General features: G+C 32.7%; 1 protein-coding gene across 1 annotated transcript in view; it reads left to right on the forward strand.

Moving 5' to 3' along the window:
- TLL1 (tolloid like 1) overlaps positions 1–24,906 on the forward strand; it is a 280,048-nt gene extending 255,142 nt beyond the window's left edge. Inside the window, exons 20-22 of the mRNA XM_003773091.4 lie at positions 2,145–2,358; positions 17,873–18,123; positions 21,224–24,906. Of these exons, the coding sequence (XP_003773139.1) occupies positions 2,145–2,358; positions 17,873–18,123; positions 21,224–21,358 (600 nt within the window). The 3' untranslated portion in view covers positions 21,359–24,906. The remainder of the gene's footprint in view (positions 1–2,144; positions 2,359–17,872; positions 18,124–21,223) is intronic.
- The last annotated feature ends 319 nt before the right edge of the window (positions 24,907–25,225 follow it).

The following is a 25,225-nucleotide window of genomic DNA, read 5'->3' on the forward strand; positions in this document are numbered from 1 at the left end:
CTTTGCCTTCAACACATTGGTATATGGCAATGGATAACATTCTAAGAGTAACACTGTCTTTATGGCACATGGGTAAGGCTTTTGCATGTGTGTGGTACAACTGTAGGTGAGGCTAGTTAGAGGGTGGGGGCAGCTACTAATTTTGGTTTCACAACTAAAAAAGCCTTTTCTTCTAGAAGAAAAATCCACTGGTGCCTATGGGAAAATGAGTTATTCATATACCTTGAAATCAGTTTGTTAAAGGAATCTCATCTGATTTAGCTCTTTTAAATTTGGTCCAATTCCATTAGTAATTTGATAAAAAAGCTTGGGCCAGTTGGATCTAGACCAAATATCTGCCTGCCACCTCACTTGCCAGCTTGACCTACACTGTTATGCTGTGTTGCTATGCACTGTTAAACAGATGTTATGATTCATTCCAGAGATCCTGCATTTCATTAGGAGAGAGAAATGGCCCTTTATATCATTCTTTTGGAGTTAAGTGGGCTAATCAACAGGCTACAAATGCGGGGCCTATGAGTTCTCATCTCAATTCCAACATTTACTCATTGAAAGTGCTTTGCAAAATCAGTGAGCTTTCCCCACCCCCATTCTTCTATGAATTAGGGGATTACAATTTCTCCTTAATCAGAAAGAAGAAATGAGATTTAGCAGATCAATGGGTCAGAATGGCTGGCCATCTATAATCAACCATGACAGTGAATCATGTTTATCCTGTGCAGACTTGACAAACTCCTCCAGTATTGAATCATTCTCATAGGGAAGAAATTCAGCCCTATATGTGGCCAAATGTGCTTGATATAATTTAATACAGATATTATGAATGGCAATAAAACTCATTTTCAAATTCACTCTCAATTGTTAGCTATTTGGCTAATTCAGCAGGCAAGTTATTTAATTTCTCCGTGCCCCAGTTGCTTCATTTGTAAAGTGAGAGAGTTCAACTTACATACTTCTAAGATATTTTCCTGTTATGAAATTATGTTCCTATGATCTTTTCTTAATCTCTCTCTGGAGACTGATATATAGTCAAGTGTCACAGATACCTGTTCATACACAATGATAATAGAACCAGACCAATGAAAAGATCTGATTGTTATGACCAATAAGCAGAAATTAACATGCCTCTAAGGATATAAATAATTATGGGAAAACCATAAATTTTTTTACCACTTATATAGCATAATATTGTAAATCATAACCACCAGATCTTTCAGGTGGTTCAGTTTTAGCCTCTGCTTCAGGTAGGCTATTAAACATCTACTTGTAGGACATATTTCTAGTACCAGCAGTTATTGTTTGCTCCACTATACCAAATTTCCCTATATCCCTTATAAAATATGACAACCAATTAGAAAATAAAAGTTACTTGTGATGCTAATATGTCATTATCCCTTTATTTTTTTGATCCTGAAAGTTACCAGAATTGGGGAATGGGGTGGGGAGGCCACAGGGGAAGGCAAAAGAACAAAGATGGGAGGTAGAATCCACATGTGAAGAGCAACAAGAAGGCAAAAAAGGAGAATAATATATAACAAGGATGGAAAGACAGGTCTGGGCCAGGTTATGAAGGACTTTTAAAACCAAACAGGTGTAGATCATCTTGTCAGTTGTTGTAGCTTAACATTTCATTAATCTGGGGGGCAACCTAGTGAGGAACCTCATTAAGGGGTCTTCAAACTTTTTAAATAGGGGGCTAGTTCACTGTCCCTCAGACTGTTGGAGGGCCGAACTATAGTAAAAACAAAAACTTTGTTTTGTGGGCCTTTAAATAAAGAAACTTCATAGCTCTGGGTGAGGTGGATAATCGTCCTCAGCTGCCGTATCTGGCCTGGGGGCCATAGTTTGAGGACCGTATAATGAAGGAGGTGTTCATAAGACAAACGTATAGTCTACCTATATACTTTTACTTTTCAAAGTTAGTAGGATCTTCTAGAATTTGCCCTCTAAATCATCCGTGGTTAAGCATTATACTGGAATATCAGTGTAGGGTAATATTACAAAAAGGTATTAATTCACAGCAACCGCCTTTCTTTTAAATGTGATATTTCCTTTTTTGTTTTGAAGAAATTATGTACTTTTTGATTCTTGCTATAATTTAGAGGATTTTTTTCTTTTTCTTTTTTTCTTTTTTTTTTTGACAGGCTTTCAGTGAGTTTGAGATTGAACAGCATCAGGAATGTGCTTATGATCACTTAGAAGTGTTTGATGGAGAAACAGAAAAATCACCAATTCTGGGTCGTCTGTGTGGCAATAAGATGCCAGATCCCCTGATTGCAACTGGAAATAAGATGTTCCTGCGCTTTGTTTCTGATGCATCAGTTCAAAGAAAAGGCTTCCAAGCCCGGCATTCTACAGGTCAGCAAACTAAACTATCCTGGGTGGAGATAAATGGGCTCTTCTTCTATGGTACATAGATCTCTTTGATTGAAATAAAAAAAATGATTCTTAAAAGATAGCAAATACATCTCAATTTAGGAGACAGTAAACCATGTTCTGAACTCTGCAAGAGTTCTGTCAGTTGTCCAAATTTTTAACAGCTGTAACTAAATATTTAGAAACTATTTTAGCATAGAATGCACTAAGATAATGGTCATAGAACAGTGTACCTTAAAGCATTTCAAGTTTATTGGTTTGATCAGATTTGTCTTTATACAGATGATTTGAGAAAAAATACCTATAGAATAAATGTTTATTAAATAATTTTGATGTAATGTTGTAACTTTGTGGAATGATTAAGAAAACCTATGTTTGAATACCAACTTTTGAGGTTGCTAGCTACTTGGGCTAAGGCAAATAACTTAGGGCCTTCCTTTCCTCATGTATAAAATAGTGGACTTGATTTCCCAGACCCTTCCTTCTAAGTTGGTGATTCTGTGAATCAACATAAAACCTTACATTATCTCACTTCGATTCTTGGAATTTTAATAGTTTCAATGTCACATCTTCAGTTATCTTTTTGATTAGTAGGAACAGACTTTTATTTCTGTTTCTCTACCTTAAAGAATTAAAATTATTATGATATAGCATCTGTTTTTAAATGTCTTATAAGCTACATAAAATTTACTTTTATTCTCTTTAAGAACATTGAAGGGAATGTTAGCTTTTTGCTAAAGTCACTTAGTGACCTCTAGTGGTCCAATACTTTAAACAATTTTAACATTTATTCAATATTAAACTTTTTGTCCTGAAGGAGAAAAAAATAAGACAAAACCCTAAATTATTTAGGATAATCATGCTGTGGTAGAAAGACCAATCGAGATAATTAATCAGGAAGTCCTAGGTTAGAGTCCCTCTTTTGACAGTCTACTAGCTATGTGATAGAGGCAGGCAAGTCATTTCATTTCTTTTGAACCCAAGGAAGGAAGGAAGGAAGGAAGGAAGGAAGGAAGGAAGGAAGGAGGGAAGGAGGCAGGGAAGGAAGGAAGGAAGGAAGGAAGGAAGGAAGGAAGGAAGGAAGGAAGGAAGGAAGGAAGGAAGGAAGGAAGGAAGGAAGGAAAGAGGGAAGGAAGGAGAGAAGGAGGGAAGGTGTCATCAGGCATTTATTACAGTTTACTATGTCCCAAGAACTGTTCCAAGAGTTGAGTATACAGAGAAACGTTAAAGGTTTACTTTCAAGGAGCCCACAGTTTGATGGGGAGACAGCATACAAAAAACTATGTACAAATAGTTCAGTAAAAGGATATATTTGTAATATCTGATGATAACTATATATCTCATATTTCTTCTGAATTTCTCATATTCATTATTTCTCATGGTGCATTTGAATGGAGCTGAAATTACACCTAAATTGACATTTTATTAAATATGGTTTCCTCTACAGCATCTAAGTTATATAGTAAATAGAACACTAAATTGAGGCAAGAAGACCTGAGTTTAAATCTGATCCCAGTCATGTTTTGGCTATGTAAATCTTGGCAAATCACTTAATTTCTGCCTACCTCAGTTTCCTCATCTCTAAAATGAGGATAATAATACTTACCTTTCAATATTGTTGTAAGGACAGAATAAGATATACTTTTTCTTTAATTCTTTATTTATTTAAACTTAAATACAAAATAGGAAAAGAAAAAAAATTACCACATGCACAGCAGAATCACGAGAGGATTTAAAACATAAAACAATAAATTCAATTTCCAGAAAGCCTATATAATAAATACTACATATTATGTTCAAAACTGTCCATATTATCTTTGCTTATTGTAGGTTTTCTTTTGTTTTCTGCTGTGTCCTTTTTTATTCTATTCTTTTTTTTACCCCCTTTCTATTCCTCCTCCCACAAGAAGACTTCTGTTAAGCATGTGTGTGCATATCCATACCTCTGCACATACATATATACACACATCTACATCCATATAGACACAAAATACATGCATAAATACACATAAGCATATATGTACGTACAAGCACATATAGGACAAATATGCATGTGTATAAATAGACATCTATAATCATGCATATATATACTCATATACATGTTTGCAAGGCCTTTTTTTCTTTTTTTTTCCCTGAAAGTGGACCATTTTTCTTAGGTCTAAGTCTTTCCATATTTTTCAATTTTCCAATCTCATATTGTCTAGTTATTTTAAATAGTCCAAAGCAACATTGAATAATATGACTGACAAATAGTATAGTTTCCCTATTTTTTCTTTAGATTAAATCTATTTTATTTTTAACTTTGTCTGAGATGATGATTATTACCCCTGTTTTTATACGTGAATAATTTTATTACTGATCTTTATTTTATATTTGTGTATCTCTTATTTCCTATCAAAATGAGATATTTGTAAAGCATTATAGAAAAGCTGGCTCCTAGTAGCAGCAGCAGTAACAGTAATGATAGTAGAAGTGTATTGTAGTAGTAGTACTAGTACTAGTAGTAATTTAAAGATTGAAAGTATTATTATTGTTAGTAATGGGTTATATAAACACCTACAACTTTCCATCTTCAAAAACAAGCACATTTACTTATTAAGGCAAACAAACAAAATGTTAAAAACATCATAGATACTCTTTAAATCAAGTACTTAAATAATAAAGTATATCACAATTCACATATTAACCTGAATCACAATCTTCCAATGAATTTAGCATCTTTGGGAATACATTTAATAGGAACATTGCAAGATAACATATAAAGCAGAAAAATGGATTTACTTAGGGTAATACATAACTGAACTTTAGGGTTTCATATCATTGGTCCATTTATCTGTATTTCCACTTACTGCTTGTCTGTTGGACCTCATTATTCTTTAACCAGTAAAATATTCCTCTCCTATATTTACAAGCATTTACAAGTTTTTTTAAAAAAAATATTCTCTCTCCAAAAAGAGTGTTTAGGAAATCCTTCTTCATGTTTATAGAAGTTTCTTTTGAATCAGAGAAATGTGAAAATCATTAGAGAGACTATCTCTAGACCATACAGACCAGACTAGCCAGTTGTTCACTCATCTTGATGTAGCATTACCCACTCAGAATGGAGATTACAGAACTTAGACTGACACTTTAAGAAAGATAAATAAACCTAGCCAACTCACCAGGATAAAAAGCAGTTGTAAAGTCCATATTACAATCTTAGCTTTTTCTTCTCAATCAAACCAGAGACAACATCAGACAGCAAAAGGCACTTACAAAAAGCTTCTCTTTCCAATATTAGGTGATGCCAAAAGACAGTGAAAATCTTGGCCAGTGAAATCAGTTGCCACTCTCCAGAAAAAAAAGAACCTCTTAGTTGAAGCCTTCTGTCAGCTGACGCTTTGGCTCATATAAAGTAGCTTTTAATCCTTCTTTAATTTTTCTCAGATTTTTTTCCTTTCAGTGGCTTAAATAAGAGTATCTTGACTCTCATGTACTAAACTTTCATTTGAAAGATGTGTCCCAATTTTTATTTTGAAAAAAAATCCTTTCAAAATCATAGCTTCATATATAGATATATATAATTTCTCGTTTTTAAAATTTTACTCTCTTTAGTTAAAAGACAATTGCATATACATGAAATGATTGACTATAATCTTCAAAATATCCTTTTTGTGTTTGTGCATCTCTGATACTATGCTTCTTTATATTTCCTTCTTTCCAATTTCCAGTAAATAAGCTATTTATTTACCTCTTTAAAACTGTTCGCATATAGTTTTGTAAAATAATTTAATTATATATAGTTTATCAAATAATTTAATTATATATTTTGTAAAAGAATTTAATTATATATATATTTATTTATTTATACACACACATCTATATCTATATCTATATATATTCTATACCTTCTCTGAAAAACTGAAAATTATTGGGTCTGGCTACGATACTTAATACTTAGTGACTCACAGATTAACAGCAAAATACTTTCCTAGCTTCTTGTCACACATGAGCCTAATACTACATATATATTTTGCTGAGCCACTTGGGGTTTAAGTTATTAAGTGACTTGCCCAGGGTCAAACAGCTAAGAAGTGTTAAGTGCCTGAAATCAGATTTGAACTCAGGTCCTTATGATTTCAGGGCTGGTATGCGATCCACTGGGCCACCTAGCTACCCCTAATCCTATCTATCTTAAAACAAGGTGCCATGTGCCTCTTAGAAAGGGAAGTGAACATTGGCAACTCCTGATATAGGTCAATTAACATGTTACATATTATTTATAAGCCATTACAGCTTATATATCACCTAAAATATTTATAAACACTAACAACAAAAAAAGTTGTCTTTAGAGCAAAAAAAGTAGGTGTCTAAAAGTCCTAAGGATTAAAAGCTAACTATTTATCTCTTTGCTAATTATACAATCTGGCCAAAATTACAATGACATTTATCCTGCTTTTGACTCAGTTGTGAAATTCTGGCTAATTCATGTACTGTGAATAAATAAACTAAATCCCAACAAGGAGAGAGCTCTACATGATTAGATATCTATATGGAAAGTTGCTTTCTATTTCAAAACACACCAATAATAAAATAATGCCAAAAATAATTTATCTAAAATATGACATTTTTAGTGATTCATTTAAGTTCTTTATTTTTCTGCCGAGTCTTAAATTCATCATTAAGAGAATTCTTCTAACTTCCAAATTGCAAGGAAAGTCAAAGCAAAACATCCTATTAATTACTTGATGTAGTTGGATGTCATCAAGCACTATGGTTCTACCAAGAAAACAATGTAAATAATAGAATCTTTCCATCTTCATTTCATGGAATTTTTCTCAAATGATATCCTAATACACTTAAATTATATAAGTGCGAAATTCTTATTATAAAGAAAAATGAAGACTGAAGGATTCTAATTTGAATCAAGAGATCAGATTGAGCTCATGGATGAGGTAACAAATATCTTGATTAACTCTAGGCAAGACACAACATGAATGTAGCTATCTAAGAGTAACTCAGTATGTTGAAACTTGGGGAAATCTTGAAATAAAAACTCAAAGAGAAGAACACATTCAAAACAACTCCTATTCAATACCAATTAATATGAACTTTTGAAATTATAAAACAGACCATTATGAATTTGTCAAGTATCCTAACTAAAATCCATACAGTATTAATGAAGCAAAGCCTACAATCCATTTAAGCCTGTATCCTAAGCATTTTCAAATAGTATTTTAAAATATTTGGTATTATTATGCTAAGGCAGTGACTGAAAGATTAAGGCTTCCTCAATAATAAAGAGTGAGAGAATCGATGGACATTATGAGAATGATGACTGAACAGATCAGAAACCTACAAAAAATTTGTCAGAAACCTACAAAAATAATTTTTACCTCATGGAGCATTAGTTGAAGCTGAAAGTAGAAATATATTATTGGTTCTAATGTAAATAAAAGTGATTTATCTCTGAATGGATAGCTATGACAAGTGTGGTACAGAAAGGAATAATATCTGCATTATCTAAGCAAACAACGTGTCAAAAAAGAGGTATCAAATATATATTTGAGTTAATTGAATTTGCTTATAGAAACATAGGGGTTCATGGTAGCAATTTAGAGTAGATCAATACCATGAGAAATTATAGAAGGATTGTTCATTGCAAATTATGTAAGGAAATAGTGGAATGAATAAAGAAAATAATGAAATCATTGCAACATAAAAACAAAACAAACAAAAATTTTGCAGTACAAACTGAAAAAGGAAATTAGGCTATTTCAGAAACCTTGAAAAACAGTCTGGTTTCCAGGATTTTCCTTTAGAAGTTTTCTATTTTTATGGACTGATAGATGATAATACTCCTTGAGAACTCTATTGCTACACTGTTTTAGAATTGTAGCATACTCACAGACTGCTGTTGCCTAAACTGCCCCAAATATAATGCTGATCCATACAAAAACATAAGGACAACCTCTTAAACAGATGTCACCATAACAAATACACATAATCTCTAAGCCTCATAGAATAAAAACCTTTTAAAATTCAGAGACTACAAAAAAAAATTAACTGGGAAAAGAAAGACAATACCCCTGTCATCGCATCTGCTACTGAACTTGGATAGAGGGTGCTTTCAATGAACAAGGAGAATATGCTCTTATACCATAATACTTTTATTTAACTATAGAAGCACTAATTTTGTCCACTTGTACAATGTTACACAGGATATTAAATGTAACAATAGGATAGTGTTATCCTAGGATAATTTCTATCAACATTATCAAGCAAAATGAGAAGAATGAAAATATTAACAACAAAACATGACTTGATGAATAGAATTATTATGGCTAACAGAAGCTGATTATCTTTCATAAACTAAAGAATGATAAATTCTCACATTTTCAGCATGGAACTCAAAGTATTCATCAGACTCTAATCAACAAACTATTATAGAATCATATTGTCACATACAGAATTGTTTCCTATATCTACCCAAAGATTAGACTATTTATTTATGTAAATTTGTTCATAAAATTTAAGGGCATTTTAATAATTCCATGCTAAATAAACATTAATGTTCTCAGGGCTAGATGGGTAAAAATATTTCAAAAGATAGTGATCTAGTAGGCAAAATAAAAATCAAGTAAGAGTATAAGGTATAAATTATCTCTGTCATCTTCCTCAACTTCTTCTGAAGTTGTACTCGACTTTTACTGAAAATGCTATTGGTAAATTTATAGAAAATGAAATTACATCCCAATACTTTCAGTTGATCATAAATGTAGTTATCCACTTAGACAATATTCTTCAGAATGTTAAATAAAAAAAGTTTAGTATCAGAATAATAACATTTCAGGACCAACCATTTCTGAACTTCATTGAAAAAGATGAGAATCTTAAATCTCTTCCAGATATCTACTTGTGTATTTCATCCACTGTGCCATTTACTTTTCCTACTTTGTAAATCTTCGAAATCAGATTAAGAAAAGTATTCTATCCAATTTATACTATCATTTTTTTTCTTATAAAAGATGGTGGCTAGGTAAACAGTATTCTTTATTACAATTTTTCCCTCTCTGATAACTATTCCAGCTTCCTAATCCAAATTTGCATTTAAAATAATGTTGTTTCAGTTTCTAAAAGCAGAAAAAAACATGAATAAGATTGTAAGGGATTTAATTAAAAGACCAGGAAACCTTTTTAAGAAAAAAAAAATCATTATAGAATTCTATACAACTGAGGAGAGTGAGCACCTATTAGCAGGGGAAGAGAAAAAAATTCTCAAAAAAGTTTTAAGCATTGAGGTATATTTTGCATAAAACTGTGCTTTATTATATTTCTTTTTAAAATTAAATACTACTTTGAAGATTTTTTTTAAAGAATGAATCCTTTTTTAAAACTTTTCTTAGTCCTAGTTAGGATGCTTCACTAAAAGCTTTTGAAGGCCAATTTATAACATTTATTCAGCAAATTATTATTATGCAAGAAAATTAACAAGCATATCCTTTCCCAATTAAAATCAAGATTACCCCTGGTCTTTATTCTTGTCATGTTACTAGTTCCATTCATCTTCATTTTCCATTTCATTGTATTTTCCAAAAGGCCTTCTGGCAACTCATAAAATTCTGGAAATAATTGATTTAGAAACATTACTGTTTACATATTATATCATAGTTTATGTATTTTCCTTTTTTTCTTCATGACTGGAAACTTGTACAATATTTTCATTCATGTTTTTAAGATATGCTTATAACTATATTTTGAAGGACATTTTATTCTGGCACATAGCCACTGAAGATCTCAAAGAAATATTTTATGTATTTTAATTATAACCACTAGCAGGTACTGGCATGAATCTATTCCATTATGATAACCAGGCTATGGTAACCCTGGTAGACTACCTAGCACTAGAGAAGGACTATAAAGCACTATAGGGAAACACTAAGCTGTCTAGAGATTGGGCTGATTTTGTCTCCTAAATATGTCTTTTTTGGACAATCTTCTCAGTTGTTCGAGGCTTGCTTTAGCTCAAGATGTTCAGTGATTCACCTTTTAGTTAAGGAAAATAACAAATCATGAATTGACCATATAATTCAGAAGGAAAATAAAATTAAGAGCAATAGGAATGAAAAACATTTAACTTACTAAAAACAGACACTAATCCCTTCTATTTTTTCATTCATTGGGGAAACCACGCTGGATCAGAAGGGAGTTGACCAAGGCAGTGAAGTACTCTGTCAAACCTCAAGATCATTAGCTCCTTGTAGTTCGGGCTCTTTGTTTCAGAAAACAGGAGAACTTTTCCAATGGTTCAAGCCTTAGGCTTCTGAATGAGCCAAATATTGAAGAAAAACTATTTGCTCTTATAAAATGATACCAACCTAAATTTTGCCAAATTGATATTGTTCCTACAAGATTATTATAATAATATGATCTGTGTTTGGATTTAGTCAAATAATTTCTTGAGTTAGCCCCTATCTATTAGAAAATTATGCTCTCCTCTCACCCTTATTGTATAGTAGTGAATTCCAGTAACTTAAATTTATCTTAATGGAAGCTGTCACATAAGCATAGCTTCAATGTAGGAGTGCTGTGATCATTACCACATAAGCCAAAGTAATACAAAAATGAAATATATTAATGCAATTACTTCAGAGGCTGTACCAATTGCAATTATTCCCAAACCATTCATCTCTGAATAGACTATAGGCATATCTGGAATTCAGGATTTCCAGGAGCACAGTTCAGGTACTTAGACTCAGATCACCCCCAATAAATTGCTCATATTAGTAGCAAGCAAATGCCTATTAGCAAGCACTGCCATTACTCTTCTCTCACTCTCAGAAGATTAATGGCCAGTCATCGGAAGGAACTCAAAATCCAGGACACTAATTCTTTCTATAGCCATTTTTCCTCAATTACCACTCTGTGCCTGGCTGGGACATTGTGCTCTGATGGCTCATCATTTGGACTTTTTGGGTCATTGATTGCTCTTCCTCATTTCTTTATTGCTATTGGAGAAGTGACCCACAATTCCATTCCATAATAATTCAAAGCAATATCTGCTCTGCTGCATCCGATGTTATTTCTGTCCATTTGTCATACTTGGTAACTCAGCAACTAAAAACTATTTTTTTTTCTTTCCCATATCATGTTTGCTTCTTCCTTCTACTGCTATTTCTTCCTCCTCTTTTTTTAAATACTGGTTATCAATGTTTATATACTTTTGAAATTTAATATCTCACAAATATGTTAAATATGTTATCTAACCTCACCTGAGACCTTATGGACTTATATGGTTTGTTGACTCCATAGTAAATTCTCTATTTCCCCAAAGCTACTGCTCTCAGAACTCCAACACTTTTCCTTTATTCCTTTTTTAAAAAAATTTTCAATAGTATTTTATTTTCCAAATACATGTAAATATAGTTTTCAACATTTCTGTAAGACTTTGTACTCTAAAGTTTTCTTCCTCCTTCTTTTACATCCCTTGCTCCTGATACAGCAAGCAATGTGATATAGGTAAATATTTGCAATTGTTTTAATCGTATTTCCATATCATATTGTGTCAGAAAAATCACACCAAAAGGGAACAAAATACAAGAAAGAAAACAAACAAACAAACAAAGATGAAAATACAGTGCTTCAATCCGCATTCAGCCTCCATAGTTTCTTTTTGGATGTGAATGGCATTTTTCATCTCAAGTTTATTATAATTGTCTTGAATCTCCACACTGTTGAGAGGAGCCAAATCTGTCACAATTAATCATTACATAATCTTGTTGTTACTGTGTACAATGTTTTCCTGGTTCTGGTCACTCCACTTAGCATCAGTTCATGTTTTTCTAGGCTTTTCTGAAATCATCCTGCTGATTGTTTCTTTAACTGATTGGCATCCACTCAGTTTCCAGTCCTTGACATTACAAAAAGGGCTGCCACAAACATTTTTGCACATGTAGGTCATTTTCTTTTCTATTCTTCTTCTTGATTGCCAGCCCTGGTTAGACTCTGCTTCTTTGTCATGGCAAAAAGGAGGGTTCTATATCATCTGGATACATCTGAAAATTCTGAGAATTAACAACGATAAACTAAATGATTAATTCTTGTGGTAAATGTCTGACTCAAAGAAAGCTCTAGGAAGCTCTCCATGCTTCTCAATCTCTTTATTTCTTTATGTCTTCTTTGTTTCCTATTTCATGCTGGATATTGCCAAGGTATCCAGGCATGCATGATGCAAACAGATGCATGTGCTTATAATGAGATCTTCTGGATGTATTTCTGTGGTTATTTTCTGAGTTTTGTGGTTAATAAGTAGTTAAAATGTGTAGTCACTCAAAACATGATAGATTCTAAGTAGACAGATTATGGTAATTAAGACAATTTATAATTGGAACAAGAATCAAGGATATTGACACCCATCACACTGGGGGAAAATGGCATATTTTAACAGAGGATTGAGATTGGAAAGAGACACAGAATCCTTACTTTATTCCCCACCCCTCTTACACAAAGTGTCAAGAATGCTAGTAAGAAAAATTTTAAGGATTTGTAGACCAATTAGGTACAGAAGATATATGAAATTATTCATATTAGGTCAATTAAAAACTATAGACCAAGACAGTTTATATGTCAGTGTAACAAAGGAATCTGCTGATATAATTTGAGTCCTGCTATTTAGAAACATAGGGGTACCAGATGTTCCTGATTTAAAAAGCAAAGCAAGTAGATTAGAGAAAATATGAACCAATAATCTTGGCTTTAATAACTGACAAAATTCTCAAACAAATCACTATATTATATGTGTTCATTTTTAAATATATAATAACCAGTAAGAAGTAAATTAGATTAATTAGGAACAATTCATGCTAAAGTGACTACATATTTTAATTTACAAGGTGTCTAGGTTGATAAATCAAGGCAATATTACAGCTATATTGTATATTGATTTCAGCAAAACATTTAAAAAAGTTTCCCAAGGCAGTATTTTGAAAAAGGTGATATAATATGGAACCTGAGAGGAGGGGCTATTTTATTTTGGTCTTCAGAATCCCATGACTAGCAATATTTCTTGAATATTTTATTTTTTGTTGTAATTGAGTTGCATTTGACTCTTTGTGATCCACTTTGGGTTTTTCTCAGCAAAAATATTGGGGTAGTTTTGGCAGTTTCTTCTCAAACTCATTTTATATAGATGAGGAAACTGAGGCATTTTACATTTACAACTCATTTTACAGATGAGGAAACTAATTTACTCAAAGTCACACAGCTGACTAAGGCCAGATTTAAACTCAAGAAGACAAATGTTTCTGACTCCAAGCCTACAACTTACCTAACTGTCCTAGGATTTAATAATTTTATCTAATTGAATTGAATTAATTATAGTGATGCAAGAGAGCTTCATGAAGTAGTATACCAATCCACCCCAAATAATGTTGCTTAGTGGTTCTATATTTTGCAGGAAACTTTGTAGTAGAATGTGACAGGTAGAATGTGTTACCTCATTCAATTTCTTTATTACTCATTTGAATGAAGACAAAGAAGGATTTTGGATAGCTAATAGAATAAATGAAAGAATAAGATTTCAAATAATTTTATCAACTACTTCAGGTATTGTTCAAGGAATATCTGACATGGTAGAAATGCATGGTAAGGACATTTTGGTGATTTTAGATGACCTCGAAAAAAAAATTGACCAGTGGAAAAAGAGATAAAACAAGGGAGATGTGACATGATTAATCAAACAACATTCATTATATGAAAACAAGGATTTAACAAGTTTCAAAGCACAGATGGAACAGTTAACCTTGGAAAGGAAACATAAAAATGCTTACCAAGTATAAAAAGTATACAGAAATAAGACAACATTGGCAGAAATTATAGTCACAGTAATTTTATTATTATTTTAAAAGTTTTACACTTAATTTCAATTGTTAAATAGTTATTTAAATATTAACTTCAATTAATAAGCACGTGAAGATCTGGTACATATTGTTCTTGGAGATATGTAGGATGAGTCTTGTCAATATCCCTAATTAGCCCATTTTCTGAATATCATTACAAGTCCTTAAAATCACCTATGCATACATCCAATATATAGAAGTGACCCAAACAGAACTTGGTTTTTCTTCCTCTTTTCTAAGCACTGTGTCTTAGGAAGGACCTTTTTAAGCCAAAGAATGACAGCCAGTTATTAAAGTTATTAAAGGTATAATATGTGCAAAGATCACTTGAAGAAACTGAAACTACCTCATGGAAGAGAAGAATGCGGGGTGATGGGGTAGTAGAGTTTGATAGCTGTTGTCAACTATTTGAAGGCTTGTCATGCAGAAAATTAGAGGAAAACTAGGAAAATTAATTAGAGGAGAACTAGAAAAATTGAGTTGAAGTTGTAGACAGGCAAGTTAAGACTAAGTGAAAATGAAAAGAAAAAGGAAACTTCTTAATAATTTCAATAATGAATTGGACTGACTCAGAAAATGGACCTTCTACTTATTGAAGCTAGTCAATGACTGGATGACCTGTTGTCAATGATAATGTGGACAGAGATTCTTGTTTAGGGTCAGGGAGAAATATAGGTTTCTTACTTACCTTCCAACTCAGAGATTTATTGATTCTTTTGTCTTGATTACACTAAGAAATTTTTGTGTTGGATCTAAGTAAGCTATCTTAATGTTAGAGTTTTCAAGAAACCATTCTAGAGTCTGACCTCTCTTCTCCAAAATGTCTATATTTTCCCACAAGTCACACACAAAATTTCCTGAATAAATCTGCTTAACCACAATGTTTCATTTTAGTGACTAGTCCATTAGGATTTTTAAAGTTTTATTATAAAGGAAGGGGCTTTTTAATGGGCAGAGCAAAAACTTGATAATGTGTTTCCCAAACATGTTTAATATAGAGGGCTGGAACTCTGGAGAAGTATACTTGAAACAAGGTGTTAACTCAGTGGAATTGATGAGATAATGGCTCTCTAGTTCACATATATACTTAGTACTTAGTATGGGAATGTAGTGGTTCTCTAGTTCACACATAATCAGTATGTTGTAATGATGTAATTATAATAAGGTATATAAGAACTAAGAAGAACATTCTATCTGCATAGACATTCTATCTGGTGGCTCTCCTGCCTCCTGCACTGGGGGGAAGACTGGTTGAGACTGGAAGACTATTGGACTGTTTGAAGAGACTGGGTCAGACTATTACAGATACAGACTGTGTAAGAGGCAATAAAGACTGGACTCTATTCTTATCCATTCTCGTGGTGTCTATTCTGATGAGACCAAGGCCTTTCCAAAGGACCTCCAGAAAGCTAGCCCGAACATTATAGTTTAATTTTGTGGAATTGTATAGAAATCACAAAGCACTACTGTAGTTTATCTGATCATTTACTAAAGCTATTATACATATTATATACCTATATATTTATATACATAATTTTTATATGAAGATAAAAACAGCTATCAATGAGTTTCATGTATATTCAACCTTAGTGCATCATCATTTTGATAATGTTTATGTTTGCCTTGAAGATTTTTATTTATATACCACTTTACCATAGGCTATAATTATAAAGAATTATTTTTAAAAGCAACAATTTGTTTTGACTGTGAATGATCAAATAATCTTGTATTTAGTTTTCCATCATCATTCCTGTGTCTTTGGGGTGCTTTATAGTATTAATTAGTGAAAAAAAAGAAAGCATATGATCAAAGAGGCTTATTCACAATGGCAGTGATTATTAATTTGTAGAGATTACGAGAAATATTTGCTGCATCTTTCCCTCACGATATCAAGAGGAAGTGAATTTTCCTTTCCTGGGGGATCTAAAATATATCTTCCTGTTGTGATACTCATTTGCCTTCCGAACACTTTCCTCAATCCCAGCAATGATGGGAACTATATTCAACCCCATTATTTTTATAGCTCAGTCTGGGACACTGCTATGTAAAAACAGAAATGAGCCTAGTGAATGAAGTAGAGTTGTTTCATCTGGAGAAGAGAAGGATAATTCAAGGTATGATATCTGTAGTCAAGTTTTAAGGGATGTCATGTGATGAAAGGCTCAACTTATTCTTCTTGCCCTCACCAGAAACAGAGGAAGTAAGGTGATAGGGAGGGTTTCCAAGAGGCAAATTTTGCCTTAATGACAGGAAAAACCCCCACAAAAATATAAACAAAAAAACAAAGCTTTTAGAGATGTGGAAAAGGAGGAAATTTAGTTTCAAGAAGATCTTTCACTGGAGGTCTTCAAGCAGAAGCTAGATGATCATTTGTCAAGTATTTCATAGTGGGGATTTTTAATGAGATATAGGTCAGATTAGATGTCTATGAAAGGTCTTTCTAACTCTGAAATTCTGAGATTCTGTGACTCCAGAGTCCAAAGTCATGGAATTTATATCAACCTCATTTCCTTTTGCATATGTTCAAATTATGCTCCTGAATTTTTCAAAATGTGGATTTTTAGACTACTGCCATGAATGAGCTGGGAGGCAAGAATAAGAAGTGTGTGTGTGTGTGTGTGTGTGTGTGTGTGTGTGTAAGTTTAGATGGAAGATAGTACACTAGAATCAATCAACTCCCTTTACACATACATACACACACACATATACACACACGCAAATTGAGACTACTCATTTAGCACTAAAATTTCTCTGATTTGAAAGATTTTCACAAATCCCCCCCCCAAAAAAAAAATCATTAAGAAGTATAACTATAATACAAGATGTACCATTGGTAAGGAGCACCATACATTTTGCTTTCTTTTATCTCTAATGCCTTGCGTTGGGTCAACCTTATCATGATGATTTGTATTATGATGAATTGTAACTAGCATTAGTATAGCTGTTTCATGATTTATTCACAAAGGTAATAACACTAGTTTAATAAAGCTCAGAATTTTCCCATTTCTCTGAATTGACACTTGTGTTTTCTTTAGAGTTAAATTATTCATTACAACTACTGTTGTTTACTCATTTCAGTTGTGTCCAACTTTTTGTCATCCAGTTTGGGGGTTTTCTTGGCAAAGATACTAGAGTGATTTGCTATTTTCTTTTCCAGCTTATTTTATAGATGAGATAACTGAGGCAAACATGGTTATGCAACTTGCCCAGGATCACATAGCTAGTAAGTGTCTGAGGCTGAATTTGAATGCAAGTTTTCCTCACTGCAAGTGAAATGCTTTATCCACTGCACCACCTAGCTATCCTAGCCCTTTTAACTATAAAAATCCCTTGTTCATAATAGAATCAAAGAAGTATTCTTTCAAATATTTTCCCCAATTTCTCACTTTTTGCATATACAAACTCTCATTTGTTGGTAAAGATGAAAGAAATAAGGAAAAGCATGGAGAATAATATTGTTTATCTCTTAGGACATATAGATAGATGTAGACCCAGACATGATACCTTTATCTAAATGGTAATTTCAGCACTGTAAACAGGTAGATGGCATCCTGATGATAGAAATAGTGCTATAAAATATTAGCATTAATTCTTTCATTTTTTCTTCCACTTCGAGGCAGAATGTGGTGGTCGACTGAAAGCTGAATCCAATCCAAGAGATCTTTACTCTCATGCTCAGTTTGGTGATAATAATTATCCTGTCCAAGTCCGTTGTGAATGGCTACTGATATCGGAACGAGGATCTTCAGTTGAATTGAGTTTTCAGACTTTTGAGGTTGAAGAAGAAGCAGACTGTGGCTATGACTATGTTCAGCTTTTTGATGGTCATGATTCAACAGCTCGGAATCTTGGTCGATTCTGTGGCTCAGGTGTAAGTATTGTATAAATGGGATTATTTCAGTGATAGTGGAAACTGTCCACTCACTCTAGCTCCTTATTTTATTTGCTTTGTGTTTTATAAAGAACTGTAAACTTTCTTGACTTATTTATTTCCTGGTCAACTGATTAAATATCCCAATTCAATTGGGATTAACTAAGAAAAAAATCTTAAAAATATCTCCCCAAAACTCATTTTATATTGACTTTTTTTGAATTCTAAGGAATACTGAGAGACCATTTAGTTAATCCAGTGTCCAGACAAGATATAAATTAGAAATAAACTAGTACATGAAATAAAAAAAAAAAAAGCTTAAAGTGAAGCAGACAAAAGACCACTTTTTTAAAATGCTAAGCTTAAATGATATTTGAAAATAAGAAAATGGTAAACTCTATTTGTGTTTATTGCACTTCAATACTGAAGTCTTGCTCTGATGTCTTCAGTTGATATAAGGATGAGCCTACATTCTTTGAAGTTTGTACATTGGTCATAAAGCTATGGCAGGTTTTCCCAAGCTGGGAAGTCTTTAAGGATAGGCCTTTCACAGAGCAAGTGTCTGTTATTTAAAGACCAGCTTAGCTGAGTTCAAAGAGACTTATAAAAATATATGTTGGCCACCATGAGATGCAGTCTTTTGGCTACAGCAGTTCATGTCATCAGTCCCTTTAGAGATGATGATCTTGTAGTCTATATTTGGTGAAGGGAACACTCACATTAATGAAATCTCTGATTAACAAATCAATGAAATGAAGTATGCTATTTAATAATTTTTGGGTTTTTTTGAATATTTTTAAAAACATGTCTAATCATGCTGAATATTTCTATATTGATTTTGATTTAAATGTATCATTTTTGTGTTGGGGTAGTAATTTTAAATGTTATTCAATTTATGATTTTTAAAAGGATTATATACATATAATTATTTGACTTTGAAAGCATTTTTAAAATTTTTATCTAAATCTAAGAAAAAAAGGAGTAGAGAGGAGGAATGAAACCTTTTAGAGAATATAGAGTTGACCCCAAATTCATTTCCACTCACTAATAACATTAGAAAAAAATATCAAGAAGCTTGATTGGTCCTATTTCCCATATTCATTTGGACTCATGAGAAGACTGAACTTTGCTTCTGGTGTCTTTAGAGGGAACTGAAACAGATGAGGAACAAACTGTTTCTTCATGAAGCTCTAAATAAAATTAAAATTTAGTCCATATCTCTTCTCAAAATGTAGTCATCCACATAATTGTAGATGTCTTATAGAAGAAAAGTTTTAATATCCTGAAATAGTAAAAAAAAGTTCAAATAATTCTTCTCTTCTTGGCCTTTTTTAAATCTGAAAAAATGGGGTGAGCCATTTCAAAAGCAATTACAGCCTATACTAGAATCAAGGGTGATGGATATAAATCAGGAAGAACTGTGATTGAAAGTGTGTAACCTTGGGCCAGGCATTTGAGCTTTGTCTATTTTTTCAACTATAAAATGGGGAAACTATCCCAGTGTTATTGCTCACACCAAATGAGAAAACAGATGTAAAACACTTTTCTAACCTTAAACCACTATATATATTATTATTTCCATCATCATTATCACTATCATTGTCATCTTCTTTGTCTCATTACCTATCTGTGATTTTGGGTAATGCATTTTATCCCTATCAATTTCCCCATCTGTTAAGTAAGGAAAATTATCATAGTAATTATTATTATTATTACTCATCCTAATAGTTCATTTTTCTTTAACATTTTAAGATTTGCAAAGTATTTTCCTCACAACAGTTTTGTCAGTTAGGCTTCGTAAATATTAGTACCTCCATTTTGAATAAGAAACAAAGGCTCAGGAATGTTAAAAGTCTTTTCTGAGCTTCCACATAGATATCAAAGTGAGATTTAAATTCAAAGGCTAAAGCTCTTCACCAGTACTTCCTATGGCTCTTTAAGAGTAGTGCAGTGATCTCACCTGGAAAATGAGAACACTGCACTCAAATGATCTCTAAGTGCCCTTCCACATCTAATATGCATGATTCTGCCAGTTAATATCCATTCCCTGTTGCAGTGCCATTTAATACCTCCCTTTGGAATGTACATTTTTTATTCAAAAGACATCCCTATCAATTTTCTAGTGTTTATTAAATTCTGTTAGTAGTAGGATAGAATTAGCTATTTACTGAATATCAATTTGCCCATATGAGAATAAAACTGAAATCCTTGGAGTTTGATTATTTTGAATGAGAAAATACATACATACATACATACATACACATACACACACACACACACACACACATACACTCACACTCACACACAAACTAGTTTAGGAGTCAAAAACCCTGGCTTCTTGCTGTAGATCTGCTACTACTTTTGTAATTTTGGGTAAATGACCAATATTTTGACCTCGGTTTTCTTATCTATAAAATGAAACATTGGAATTTTATGAACTGCGTGTTCCTTTTATAGTTCTTAAAAATAAAGACCATCACTGAATAGAGTTTAAGTGCACATACATGAAGTCTTGTGGATAGAGAGGAGGGAGAATCAGAAAGTCAAAGCCCAAATGCAAAATAAGATAGTATTTGATAGTATTAGGTCTTTGGTATAAGGTATAAAGAAAGAGAAGAGGAAGGGGGAAAGCATTTATTCAGCATCTCTTGTGTTCCATACTGTCTCATTTGATCCTCAGGTAACTGTGAAGCTGGTGCTATGATTTATTTCTATTTTACAAATGAGGCAACAAACAGAGATTATGTGATTGCTCAGTCACAAAGCTATTAAACATCTGGAGCTGGATTTCAATCCAGATGTTCCTGATTCCAGTCTAACTACTGAACCATCTAGTTGCCTTTAATAGGCTACTCTTTAACTAAATAGGCTATTTAGAATGACTTCATACTGTTTGACTCTTGGTGTATGCAGTCAATTTTCAAAAGCATAAGCCTATGTAATGCCCATTGGTTTATGTTGCATTTATGTATGAGAAAATGCACCTAAGGAAAGAACTCTCTTGCGTTGGGTGAAATTACAATTGCAATACAGATAAGGACTTTAAAAAAATACTTAAGCATTGTCATAAAAAACTGTATTGTTTGTTTTTAATTTCCAGCCACCTGAAGAAATCTATTCATCAGGGGATGCTATTTTAATTTATTTCCACACTGACGATACAATCAACAAGAAGGGATTCCATATACGATACAAAAGCAGAAAATATTCAGCTACCACTCATACCAAAAAATAATTCCAAAACCTCCATGTCCAAAAGAAAAGAAGCGAGCTTGATGGGGAGAAGTATTCTTTTTTTTTTCCTTCTAAAGTTATTAGCACAAAAATTTTCTATAATGAGCTTGAATCAACCAACTCCAAAATCAGAATTGTTTCTGTTCCCAACTTGAAGTATTCAGGTAGCCCAGCAGAATAGACATGACGGTGATTGATGGGCTCCATGATTGACAATTTCTGCAAAGTTGTTGGAAGGGCATTGGTGTTTCCAGGAAGACTAGAAGAGCTTTCTCTTGACATTTCTCATGAATGCTTGGCAACTGAATTATTTGCATTCAGGAAAAGTGACCCTGCAGACTTCTTCTAAGAATTGTTTGGTATCAAGGAGAGGAGAAAGCGAGCAAACAAACAAAATAAATCACTGCAGCTCACAAACAACCCCAAAACACTGTTCTTGTATCTTATTCTAATTATTTTGGCTTTGTATTGAGAATACGTGCAAACCTGAAAACCAGAAACATGATATAGTTTGACACAGCAAGATCTAGTAAGGGTGGTCTGTGAGTGGCAAAATTTAAAAATTCATTTCTTCAGTGTTTTGGAACTGGAATGTGTCAGCTTCATTTTTTTTTTCATTTTTATTCCAACTTATGATATTTGAAATATAACCAATCTTTACACCATTTTCACATTTCCCAAAACTTTTATGGTATAATCATTATTGCTAATACTCTACAAGCATGATTACTGTCAGTTCCCCAAAGTGCTCAGTTTATAGGTAAAGTCATTGCTTTATGAAGGTATTTTCTTCTCATCCACCTTAAATCCAAGAAGCCATGTGATGTCTTCGGAACCCAACAGGAAATAATTAAGCCTTGGGAGCAGGATTCTTCATGCTGGCTTCTCTCATATAGCAGCTAGTAAAGATGTCCTCACCACTGCTTGCCTCTTCCTTTGGAACATTTTGTGGAAAATTGCTGTTGACATTGTTGTATTTGGTTTAGCTAAACAGAAATGACACTGAGTGGTAACCAAATGGTAGCTTCTGGACCAATTATAAGATTTTCCCCCCACCCTGGGAGTGAGTAAAGAAATTTTTTGGCGGCAAAAATGATCTGTTGCTGAGAGAATTTCTATGGTGCTATCCCATGAACATTTTTTCTTTTTTGTTTCAAATTATAGACCTTTGAGCCAACAACCTGCAGTTCATGAATGTCTCCCAATGTCTGGCTGGCTTCATTCAGAGACTAAAGACTTGTTAAATGTATCAGTAGGTTCTTATGTTGGCAGCACTGGTCCTGTGGAACAAGGACTTCTAATGGCCTTAGAAATCTTGCACATGATCAAATAGATCTTTCTGTAGATACATCTTTGATTTGATAAATAATTTTGACAAGTTGAACATTTTAATGTTAACACTATGATTTCCAAGCAAAACCATTTCCATGGCTAGAGCATCTGATGTAAATATGAAGGCCTGCTTTTGATATAGAAATGTTATTTTAGATGGAATTCTGTGCTTTGGGCCATATGTGATCTTATTGTATATGCTTATGTGTGGATGTATGTATGAGAGAATGCTGCAAGGGGATGAGAGGTGTGTGTTTGGATAGCTCTACCTTCCATGTCAAGTTATACTGGAAACCCGTTTAGAGGTAGCACCTTTTCATTGGCGGTTTCATGGATAAACAATGGGGACTTTTACTCCCTACAGACTCAGTTACAAGGAAGTGTGCTGTTTTACTTAGAAGAAATGTTATTTTGATACTCTGTGATGTAGGCTGCTACCCAAAGTAGCTTAGTTTCTGTTATTTGTCCAGGAACATTCACTGGCACTAATAAATTGGGTGTTTTTTTCTTTCTTTCTTTTTTTTTTATTCTTTTAATTGTTTTCAAAATTAAAATGTTTGTAGCACTTATAACATGTCATTTTTTTGGGGGGGAAACAACCATTGCTTTACAGATTTGTTTATATAAATTAGTCAGAAAGTATAAGCCCAGTTTTAAAAAAATGGTCTTTTCAGGTATTGGTCAACAAGAATTTATTAACTATCTACTCTGTGTTAGTGATTGAGTTACATGCTTAAGATACTGTTCTCCCACCCTCCACAAAAGACAGAAGAAAATAAACAAGCCCTCCTCTCAAGGAGAGTGCATTCTAAGGAGAGGGGTGGGTGTGATAATATGTAAGTTAATAACAACAAAAAAAGGTTTACAAAAAAACAAGAAGATTAACAGCTGTGGAAATAGGTTAACCTTTCTCTTTATGTTGTTAAATATAATTTCTTCTTCCATTTCTTGTGAATTAGACCAAATATATAAATAGGTAACCAGATATTATAAACATTTGTATATGTATAGCTTTGTGTAAGATTTCTATTTGTATTAGCAAATTGAGATGAACTTAGGAAGATAAATCTCGTATTTCAACAGTTTTTGACATGGCTTCAAAAGTAAAATCTATAAATCTAGATCTATACATTTCATTATCCCAAATGACACTAGAAAGGAAATGGCTGCCCAATAATTTGGTTTTAGTGGCCACTGGATTTTATGCTTCTTTTAATTTAGCATTAGAAAATCAGTAGTATATAGTGGATGGAGACCTAACTGTAGAGTACTTGGTTGAACTTGGTTCACTTTCTGTCTTGACATCTAGTAATTCTGTGACCATGAGTAAGTTAATTACCTAAGCTATTGGAGAACCAAGCTACTCAAATGTCAATCAATCAAGCAACTTTTATTAAACACTTACTATATATCAGGCACTGTGCAAGTTACTAAGAATACAGATAGCAAAAATTAAAAAGTCTCTATACACTATGAGAGTATATTAAAACTATGAAGTTGTGAATTTTCATTGTTAAAGTATTTCCATATGAAGAGTTTCTAACACTAATGAAATCACAGGTTTGGACAATTAATATCAGTGATGAGCATCTGGCATCATTGGGTAAATGTGGTATTCTGATTAATCGTGCCTTTTAATAAATAATTGCCAAATTAACCATGGATTTAGAATATAATTTCTCATCTATAGTAGATAGATAATGTGGTAGTATATTGATAAGGGCTCTGTATGGATAGACCCAGGGCTTGAATCCTTATTCGTCATTTATTTCTTGTGAATCTCTGGATAAATAACTTCTCTGGCTTCAGTTTCTCATTTGTAAGATGAAGGATTTGGACAAGTTGACTTGTGAGGTCATTTCTAGCTCTCACTTTATGGTTTTCTAATATCAAAATCCATTACTACTCTACATACTAGAAATTATGAAAGTCTATAAAATTGTGATAAAGCAAATATAACACTAAAATTGTATTGAAAGCAATTTAATTCTCTGAGAATTTAGAAGGAATCTTAGGATCTTGCCATGTCTCCATATGATGCTTAATTCATATTTTACTATAGATGTTCTGAAGTGCCTATTAATAATTTTAATTTATAGAGTGTGCCATGTAACTGAGGTTGCTACTTAGAAATTGATTTATCATTTATTGAGTCTATTTGCCTTTAATATGCTAACAAGTAAAAATACAAAAACCTTTATATTATTGCTATGTAAAAACAAAGAAAAACCTGTTTGGTACAAAGATTTTAAAGAAAGAAATTTCTCTCACTTAATATGGCTTACTAAAATATATATATATATTAAAAGTATTTAAAACTACCTAATTATCTAGCTAAGAGGAAACCTGATCTAGAATCCAGATAGCAAAATTATAACTTCTTATGATTATATATTTGATTTATATTTCTGTTTCATATACCTATGTACCCAGGATCATGTAAAAATTTCTCAGACAAAAAAAAAAAAAGATTATTAATGGAAAAAGTTTAAGAAGACTTTCTCTACAATCCTACATAATGAATACCCAAATTATC

Source organism: Sarcophilus harrisii, chromosome 6, assembly GCF_902635505.1.
Source record: "Sarcophilus harrisii chromosome 6, mSarHar1.11, whole genome shotgun sequence".
Classification (NCBI taxonomy): Eukaryota; Metazoa; Chordata; class Mammalia; order Dasyuromorphia; family Dasyuridae; genus Sarcophilus; species Sarcophilus harrisii.